Here is a 10,000-nt window from a genome sequence, read left to right on the forward strand (position 1 = left end):
CTCTCTCTCTCTCTCTCTCTCTCTCTCTCTCTCTCTCTCTCTCTCCCTTCCTTCCTTGCATCACCCCTCATTCCCTTCCACCTTCTTCCCTCTTCCCCACCATACCTCCCTTCCCCTTTTCCTTCCTTCCCACCCTACCTCCCTCCCTCCTTCCCTTCCACCCTTCCACCCACCCACCCTCCCACCCACCCACCCATCCACCCACCCTCCCACCTTCCTTCTCCCTCCCTCTTCCTCCTTCCTTCTCCCTCCCTCTTCCTCCTTCTCCTCTCCCTTCTCCCGCAGGACCCTGTACGAGCGGGACCGTGGGAGGAGCCAAGAAACGGGACCGCCTCTCCACCCGAGTGTCCGCAGATCAACTTGGGGGCTGAGTACGAAGGTCGAGTTCAGGTCGATGGAGAAGAGGACTGTCTTTATCTCAACGTCTTCACGCCACAGGTTAGGGAATGGCTGTGTGTGTGGGTGTGGATGTGGGTGTGGGTGTGGGTTGGGTGTGGGTGGGTGGGGGTGTGGGTGTGGGGTGTGGGTGTGTGTGGGGGTGGGGGTGTGTGGGTGGGTGGGTGTGGGTGGGGGTGTTTTTGTGGGGGCGGGGGTGGGTGTGGGGGTGGGGGTGTGGGGTGTGTGGTTGGGTGGGTGTGGGTGTGTGTGTGTGTGTGTGTGTGTGTGTGTGTGTGTGTGTGTGTGTGTGTGTGTGTGTGTGTGTGTGTGTGTGTGTGTGTGTGTGTGTGTGTGTGTGTGTGTGTGTGTGTGTGTGTATGTGTATGTGTATGTGTGTTTACAGACAAATAAATCTTCGAAGCGTTGGGACACATAACTTCAATTATGTTACCTTGTAACTTATCTACCTACAACTGAACTTGACAGTGACAATAAACTTGATTTCACCTCAAGTTTAAGAGCGATGACCTCCTCCCGGTGATAGTGGCCTTCCATAGCGGAGCCTTCGAGCTTCGCAACATGAAGGAGCACCAACCTCTGCCTCTAGTGACAAAGGGCATTGTATTGGTGAGCATTGCTTACCGTCTGGATACTTTAGGTAAGTCTACCCTACTGTACTTCCGTTTTCTTTGGTTGGTATAGAAAAGGAGGATGCGGTTACTTTAATGTTAAATTCCATTGCGTTGATTATTTCTTAGGAACAATGGTGTATAGGCCTTATCTGCAGCGGCAATTTCTTGAAATCATTTCACTTCATGGGCACTGCCGGACGTACGACGGCGAAAGTATCGTACCGCTTGAACAAAACCAGCCGTCACGCTCACAGAGCGACCCGTGCCTCTGTGGCGCGCCTTTGAAAAACATTTTTTTTACAGTTATTTGCTTCTTCTTCTGATGAAAAACACTTTTAAGTTCATAAAATACATTTCTTCTTTGCTTTAGTAATTCATATCGGAATGTGATTCTGAATATGTTAACAACATATTACTTTAAGCATGAAAAAAGTTTATTTCTTCAAAAAACTAGTTGTGCAGAGTAGCAGCCAGTAAATAGATCTTATTTGTGTAAATATAGAATTCATTCCATGACACATCAATCAAAGCAAAATTCATTCTAGGCTTATTCACCTAGGTATGCTATACTTTTCATGATATTTTCATTGCAACAAAAGTTATCCTCGCATATTGTGCTTGTATTATAGAAGTCTTGTTTAAAATGGATATCGCACAACACACAAAATTATTATCATTTGCAAACATTATAGGTTATCACAGTAAATAATACTAAACTCAGGTATTTTATTGTTTTACATGAGTTACCGACTTGATTTACATCAGTTTTCTCTGAAGAGAGCCTTTGCTGCCCATCAAATCTAAACAAATTCGAACGCATTACTCTGATTGTGACTATATACTTCAATAGCCTTTGATTACCAGTCTGCCCTGAGAATGAACATAAAAATACACCCAATAGACTTTTTGTTGTTGTTTAAATGTTTTTCATGCCAAACACTTAGTAAATTCAGTTTCTTACGAGTTAAAAAGTAAATGTAATCCAAGCCAAAGGATTCAAACAATTATTTATCACCCATTTATCAAGGCTACATATGGTGGTATTTGTTTTATATTTTCACGCATGAACTGGAGTCTCGAAATATGCAGTATATTATACATCATAATCTTACTTCAATGTTACATAAATTTTGTTGTAAACCATCATTGAGATACTCTTTAAACGATTAAATGAGACGACATAAAATAAAAATCAGGAAATATTTGGCATTTTCGCCATTCGGAGATGGTTCGCGCATGCGTGTTGGCGCCCCTAAAGGATAGGTTGGTACGCGTGGGCGGGTGGTGCTCTTTGGCAATAGAATCTGAAATACGGCAGCAAGTTATTGCGAGTTTTTGGCAATTATTGCAGATAATGACGCTGCAGATAAGGCCTTATCTTTTATCCTCCCTTGTTTTGAAATATGAAAAAATTGAAGCAAATAATTCTCTCTCTCTCTCTCTCTCTCTCTCTCTCTCTCTCTCTCTCTCTCTCTCTCTCTCTCTCTCTCTCTCTCTCTCTCTCTCTCCCTCCCCTTCCCCTTCCCCCTTCCCCTTCCCCTTCCCCCTTCCCCTTCCCCCTTCCCCCTCCCCCTCCCTCCCCTTCCCCCCCCTATCTCTAACCTCGACATCTCTCTTCCCTTAACAGGATTCCTCTCAAGTGAAGACGCCGCGTTGCCCGGGAACCTCGGACTGAAGGACCAGGTGATGGGGCTCCGTTGGGTCCAAGACAACATCCAGGTCGTTGGCGGTGACCCAGGGAAGGTCACCATTCTGGGGGTCAGCGCTGGCGCCGCTTCCGTTCACTACCATATTCTTTCGCCCATGTCTTCAGGTGGAGTTTTTTTTTCTTTTACACTTCTTACCATATTCTTTCGCCCATGTCTTCAGGTGAATTTTTTTTTCTTTCACACTTCTTACCATATTCTTTCGCTCATGTCTTCAGGTGGAGTTTATTTTGTTTTGTTTTTTGCTTTTATACATCTTTAACTTATGGGTTGCCGGTTGTTTGGTTATGGACTCGAGGTACCATTATCAAAGATTGGGATATTTTTGATGTAGTTTGAGTGCTTTCTGGTGTTCTGAGTTTGTTGTGAGTTTTCTCTGGTGTTCACGTTTTATTGTCATGTATGGTGTTTTCTGAATATGTTATGGAGTTTAATCAATAGTAAAAGTAAGCGAAGATTTGCTTCCCAACATCTCTTGTTTTCAAGTTTTCCTCTTATTATATTCATATTTCCTTCTTACTGATATTTCCCTTCACTTCTTTATGGATCATCATTTTATTCTCATTTTTTCTCATTATATTCTTTACCTCTGATGTATCTGTTTTCTATTTTCTCTTTCTCTCTCTCTCTCTGTCATTTCCTTCTTTCCTCCATCTTCTTCCATCACCTTATTTCTACTTCTTCATTATTAACCTCTTTATTGTTCCTATTCTATCTGTTATGTCCCTCTCTTCTCCTCCATCTTCCTTCAATCATTCCTTCTCCTCCTCCACATTTATTTTTCTCTTTTATCCTTCACTTCCTCCTTTTTTTCCCTTTCCTCCACATTTGTTTTTTTTCTATCTTATCCTTCACTTCCTCCTTTTTTCCTCTTTCCTCCACATTCCTCCACCTCGACGCCCTTCGCTCATCCCCCCCCTTCTCCTTCGTCGCCTTCTTCAGGTCTCTTCCGCCGCGCCATCCTGCAGAGCGGATCGTCCCTGTGTCCGTGGGCGTTCAGAGAAGACCACCGCCGTGTCTTCCTCGCGTACGCCCATTCCCTCGGCTGCATCTCGAAGTCGAAGTCAGCGCCACCGAGCGACGGCGAGCTCTCGGAGGCGGAGAGCGAAGCCGTGGTCGAGTGCCTTCGCCGGGCGCCCTTGGATCAGCTGGTGCCTCTGCTGCCGCAGTTCAAGGCGAGTGTCCGTTTGCTAAGGTGGTTGCGGGCTTCGGTGTGGTTTGGGTTTGGGGCTTTGTGGGTGGGTTTGATTTATTTGTGGTGTTTTGCTTACATACACGAATTGGCTATGTCACTTGCTCAGTGAGACATTCACTGATTCACTCGATTATTGGTTCGTTCATTCATTCATGCGCATACTCACTTACTCTTTTACACACACACACACACACATTTTACTTAAAAAATAAACAAGTCTTTAACATGTCACTAAAGCCCCCTCCCTCTCCCCCCTCCCCTAGGTGTGGCACGGAGGACCCCGCCTCATGACTCCTCGTGTTGATGGCGAGTTCCTACAAGACCATCCTGCCAGACTCCTCAAGGAAGGTCGTTATAATAAGGTCAGCCTTATCTCCGGCTTAACCACAGGCGAAGCAGGATTATACACCAAAGGTAGGTTGGTTTATGTTGGTTTATTTTTTCTTTTCCCCTTTTTAAAGCTGTTTTTATCGCTCTCTTCTTATTCTTGTTGTTTCGCATATTTTTTTCCCTTCTTCTGTACTCTCTTTACATCCTCTCACTCTCTCGTTTCATCCCTGTATGTTGGAGAGGATTCCTCCTGGTTTATAGGATGTGGAATCCCTGTTTTAAACCCTTGTCATAAGTATATAGACAGTGAGGCCGTACATCAAGGTTTACGAATTCCAAATAAGTTGAGCTGAGAACTGCCTTCGTAATTTTCTTCACGCCCCGAATGAGAATAAATTATTCCAAAAGGTCATTTCTTACTTCCTCCTCGAAATTCCAAATTCTTATTCAAACTTTAGCGTCCCTCCTTGTCTCCAAACCTCACCAATTCCCCATCAAACTTCGAAGTCCCGAAAGGATCCAAGTACAAGTGAAACCTCCTCCTTGACACAGGGATCTGGCTCGACAGGAAAGCACTGGAAGCCCTGAAGGAGAATTTCGACGTCGCTGGCCCCGTCCCCGTAGGTTTCCACATCTGGGAAGACGACCCCGCTTATCTCGCCAGACGTGCTTTCTACCACTACATGGGAAGCACTGAGCTCGATCATAACACGCTGGAGGATTTTAACAGGGTAAGAGGATATCTTTTCGTCGACTAATGGTTTCCAGATCGTGATGGAAGCGCGGTTGACGATTTCTGGGCGGGAAGGCTTGGGAATAGGATAGCATTTGGGAGTTGATGTACTGTCTCGTAGGCTTTTTTATACCATGACTGTAATCCAGTTGAATAAATAATAATGATTGCGGTTTGGTGTACTAGCAAAATTCGGAGTTGGTTTCATGTTTAACTGGACTAAAAGACTTGTCTACCGAAAATCGTGTTTACTGTGCAACGGTCTTCACTCCAGCTGATGCAGTATTCATGCAAAGGGCGACTGGTAGACGCTGATCGTGACCCTGCTGTTGCAAAGCCAGTACTTTATGCTGAGTCATACTACCTCCTATTTCATTATCGAGTAACTGCACCGTATTTGTAATTATCGCTCCCAGATAATCTTACATGTAGGTACTTGAGGTCATAGGAGAAAGTGTGGGCCCAGAAGGGAGGGAAATTCTGTCCGAGTGACGGTATTGAACTCTCGGCTTCTGTGGTATATTTCCACCAAGATTAGGCATAAGTTGAGGTATGTATGTCGTAAATAGAACAGATGTTGGAGCTGAAATATGCCAGTCTTTTAGATGCTTGTGGATGAAAGAATTGGATGAAAATTGTAAGTGTTATATTTAATTTCCGTTTTGTGTTTAAGCTCGATAGTGTCAGAGAGGAAGTGTATTGTTTAAAGAAATTTACTGGTTGACTGATTATTCAGTTGATTGATAATCTACTTTATTCAGTCTGATTAATTATTTAGTGTTTAAGGAGTATGTTTACTGTTTAAAGCGTGTTTGAGTTTGCTAAGCTAAATGAACGAACAGATATACAATTCAAAATAAGAAATACAAATGCTGTACAAATATAACCAATTAGTTTTTTAAAAATCCTGCTGATTAAATCAACTACCAAACATCATAAAATATCTAATATACCCAAATTTCAGCTTCCATAACCTCCCGCTTTTCCCCACCAGCTTCTGACTGACAGACACCATGCACAGTGCCATGAAGACACGGCTTTCTTCCATGCGAAATCGGGATCCAAGGTTTTCCTCTACCAGCTGCAGCACCGAGGCCAACACAGCTTCAGCGATGTATTTGACGTCTCGATTGGATCACAGTGTAAGCTGTTAAGTGCACTGTATACACACGCTTAAGCGGTACAGTGTCACTCTCTTTACTAACTAAGGTGGTTGTAGATGAGTGGTTTCCAACACCATGGTCGCGACACAGATAGTGATCGCGAGGGGTTTTTTAAGAATAAGTAAGTAATAAGTTAAAAATAAGTAATTCGTAGCTGGCTACATTCTGATTTTGAGTAATAAAGATGATTTACTTAAGTAGGACAGCGAGTTTAATGGTGATATGGAAATGGTTGGTTTTAAAACTACGTGTTTAAAACATGTTCACATATTTAGGGTCGCTCGTCTAGGTAATGACACTTCGACAATCCCCAAGTGTCAATCTTGTTTTAATTTAAATTGTGCATATGCAGAAGATCCGATGATCACAATAATTACAAAGACTTCCATTATATATTCAATACCATTATTCACTTCTCCATCTATCTTCAATTCTCTCCTCCTCCTCCTTCGCCACATCCTCACCCACACCTTCTATCCCCATTATCTCCTCATCCTTACCCTCGTCCGCTCTTCCTCAACATTTCTCATAAACTTCCTTCCTCCTAAACCAAGGGGTCGGACACATGGACGACTTGCAGTACCTCTTCTACAACAATTCGGAATTCCCGCCTCTTCAGCGAGACGACGATGTGCTCGTGAGTAACATCATGACGACGCTGTGGTCCAACTTCGTCAAGACAGGGTGAGGAATGCGCGGCCTTTGCGCGTCCAGGATGATAAGCTTTTGTTTGTAATTATTATTGTAATTATTATCATTACTATTATTATTATTATTATTGTTTTTGTTATTATATATATATATATATATATATATATATATATATATATATATATATATATATATATATATAATATATATTATATATATTATATATATGTGTGTGTGTTATATATATATTATATATGTGTGTATATGTGTGTGTGTATATATATGTGTTGTGTGTGTGTGTGTGTGTGTGTGTGTGTGTGTGTGTGTGTGTGTGTGTGTGTGTGTGTGTGTGTGTGTGTGTGTGTGTGTCGGTGTGTGTTGTGTGTGTGTGTGTGTGTTATATATATGTGTATATAAAAATAAAAAAAACAATGTTTTTGAGTGTTGTGGTCTATATTATATATATTGTTATGTATATGTGGTATATATATATATATATATATATAATATATATTTATATATATATAATATATATATAATATATATATATATAATATATAATATATTTATATATATATATATATATATATATATATATTATTTAATTATATTATATATCTTTTATATGTTTTTTTATTTTATATAAAGTAATTATGCAAATACCCATCCCAATTTTTAATTTATTACACATGCAGTCTTTATATCATTCATTTATTATTTTTATATCAAATATTTAATATATAATATATATATAAATAATAATAGTACAATATATTATATATTATAAATATATATATACTCCCTTTTTTTTTTTTTTTTCCATAAATTTTGACCATTTTTTTTTTACCCTTTTTACTCTAAGTTCTTTACATCTTTCAAACTTCAGGCACCAGACAGCCCGACCACAGGCAAACAACATATTACTCAAACAGATACATCCTTTCACTCTCCTTATTCACCATCACGTTCATTGACAGAGAGTTTTTTGTGTAAGGAAAAGCAGTTTCAAGTCAATGGAATGTTATTCTAAAACTTCTAAAGACTTGTATAAAATACCCCAATCATATATTTTCAAAAATATATTACACAAAAGTCTAGTGCCAGACTCCAAGCAACAGTTATTTTCCACAGGAAAGGGAGAAGGCACAGAGGCCCATGTTAAGGCCTTTCTCATTCATTCATTCATTTTCACTGTACAAGAGACTAGTTCTGTGTTGTGTTGGTAGTTTTTGTGTTTTACTATATGAATAATGAGACATGTGTCACCAACAGCTTGCTTTTTATTGCAAATGACTAATTGTTCATATAGCTCAGACTCATCATTTACATTCACAATTGACTAAACAGCAGTACAGTATGGAGGAATGGAACAAAAAAAAGCTTCAATACAAAGTAAAAAAAAAAAATGCAAAACAAAGAACTATTCCCAACCACAAATAAAGCATGAAGAGATGGAGAAGAGGAAGATGGTCTGTGCTTATTTATGGCTACAAGCACCAAAGCACAAAGCAGTCATAAAGGCAGGGGGGACAGGCACACATAACACACACTGCACATGGTCTGGGTCACCTGCCTCCTGCACTGCCGGTACTATGGAGCCGAAGGTCACTATCTTGCTGTGTACCATCACTCTCTAGAGCTAGTGCTTGGTAGAGATCGTGGATGAGTGTCTTTCAAGGCTTCCTTTCCTGCTGGTGCCAGAAGAGTAGTACTATTTCTGCTTATGATGTTACACTATACTTATTTTGGTTAATACTATGGCAATTATGATAACTGTGATGATAATTTCCACCATGCCACTAATCATACCTAATAATAATAATAATAATAGAAAACCCATTGAAATGTAAAGAGATAGAGATTTACCCACATCAGCACATTTTTTTACCGGTTAATGGTCTAAAAAATAATTTTTAGTTATATACACTTTGTTTGTGTCCATTTTTCATTTTATATTCAGTCTGTCTCTTTGTGTTTATCAGGCTCTCAGCTAAAATGTAAAGAATGATTTTTTTTTTTTTTTTCCCAGTGGTCAGGATTAGTCTTGGTTGTTTTAAAAAAGGACTGATATTTTTGGTCACCCACTGTGCAAGTGCTCAATAAAATAAGTGTAGATACTTTTCTTTGAAATATTTGGTCATTAACCCACACAGGACGGGTGGTACAGCATGTGTACCGCGCATTCAAAAGCCCAGTTGCCGGGCGGCACAGTATTGTGCCAGCTATTCATTTAATTTAGGCCTAATAATTCGAAAGCCCCGGCATTTGGACATTCTAGGCTAGAAATCCCCCGTCGGGAATGGGTTAATATTATGGGCACATTCTGATTAATGAAGAAAACTTGAACCCTCCATTTTTCAGCAGGCACTTCCTGGTTTTATTTATAATTTTCTTGATATTTTCATATTTACTATATTCATGTTATCAAACTCAAATGGTTACCCATCTCCATTCCTCTAGATTGACTGCCGCATATCAAATTAATCTCATCCGTTCTCTCCTCCAGAAGCGAGAATTCTGGAGGAACCTTCCCACCAAGAACAACAAACTCCTGTACCCCGAGCTCTTCCAGCCTTGTTCTGAACCTTCTCCTAGCCAGTGGCTCCTGACCTCTGCACCGGGCTGTGATGCACCCAGGGACTAACCATTTCTAGTAGGTATGTGACTAGTTGATTATTTCAGTTTTCTTTATGCCATGCCAACACCTGAGGTCATAAGCAACATATAAAGACTTTCAATTATTTGTATGTGTCCAAGGCTCAGCAGACATGTATGAATCTATGAGGTGTTTGGAGAGTAGGAATATTATTAGGAGACCTTTCATGGATTTCTTTGTATGATTATGCTGAATGATTAAGTGAATTTCATAATAAACCCAACACATGCATTATAATACCTAGAAATAACTGTCATCAAAGACTGATGTTGAATGACAAATTTGAGTCCTCTCTCCCCAGAACTACACACACTGGCCCAGACTGCCTGAATCTCTCCGCCTGTATGATGCTTCAGCGTCCAGAAGACTCTTTACCGCTCCCTGATGACACCACTTATTTGATTGGCAATGTGGTTCAGAGCTCTTTTTATATTCAATTGTATACCACATCATTAGATTTGAATGTTGTGCTTGAGAGGTTTAAATAAAATTCATGAAGAAAAATATCTGTCATATCCATATGAAAAACTTAAGTACAACAAAAATACATGATCAT

The 10,000-nt window shown here is 40.3% G+C and overlaps 2 protein-coding genes across 3 annotated transcripts in view; both read left to right on the plus strand.

Annotated features, from left to right (window-relative positions):
• The window catches only part of LOC122255240 (juvenile hormone esterase), a 12,012-nt gene extending 5,131 nt beyond the window's left edge, over window positions 1–6,881 (plus strand). For both annotated transcript variants that reach the window (XM_086535134.1, XM_086535135.1), the window contains exons 3-10: window positions 286–438; window positions 892–1,036; window positions 2,638–2,823; window positions 3,659–3,891; window positions 4,175–4,325; window positions 4,794–4,972; window positions 5,969–6,116; window positions 6,692–6,881. In XM_086535134.1, the coding sequence (XP_086391260.1) occupies window positions 286–438; window positions 892–1,036; window positions 2,638–2,823; window positions 3,659–3,891; window positions 4,175–4,325; window positions 4,794–4,972; window positions 5,969–6,116; window positions 6,692–6,825 (1,329 nt within the window). In that variant the 3' untranslated portion in view covers window positions 6,826–6,881. The remainder of the gene's footprint in view (window positions 1–285; window positions 439–891; window positions 1,037–2,637; window positions 2,824–3,658; window positions 3,892–4,174; window positions 4,326–4,793; window positions 4,973–5,968; window positions 6,117–6,691) is intronic.
• A 1,462-nt stretch (window positions 6,882–8,343) lies between these two features.
• Window positions 8,344–9,948, plus strand: LOC147466696 (uncharacterized). Its single transcript, XM_086534977.1, has 4 exons — window positions 8,344–8,437; window positions 8,749–8,785; window positions 9,150–9,445; window positions 9,746–9,948. Exons 1-3 carry the CDS (start codon window positions 8,344–8,346, stop codon window positions 9,430–9,432), a joined length of 414 nt encoding a protein of 137 aa, XP_086391103.1. The 3' UTR covers window positions 9,433–9,445; window positions 9,746–9,948.
• Window positions 9,949–10,000: the final 52 nt, after the last annotated feature.

Source organism: Penaeus japonicus, unplaced genomic scaffold, assembly GCF_977035675.1.
Source record: "Penaeus japonicus unplaced genomic scaffold, GWHDUDI00000001_assembly GWHDUDI00000042, whole genome shotgun sequence".
NCBI lineage: Eukaryota > Metazoa > Arthropoda > Malacostraca > Decapoda > Penaeidae > Penaeus > Penaeus japonicus.

Bases quoted from the DNA above. Each gene is read 5' to 3' on its own strand.
- LOC147466696 (XM_086534977.1), top strand. From the start codon at position 8,344: ATGGTCTGGGTCACCTGCCTCCTGCACTGCCGGTACTATGGAGCCGAA. The intron at 8,438-8,748 runs GTAGAGATCGTG...TTTTATATTCAG, and splicing joins CTCTCTAGAGCTAGTGCTTG to TCTGTCTCTTTGTGTTTATC. The intron at 8,786-9,149 runs GTAAAGAATGAT...TCCATTTTTCAG, and splicing joins ATCAGGCTCTCAGCTAAAAT to CAGGCACTTCCTGGTTTTAT.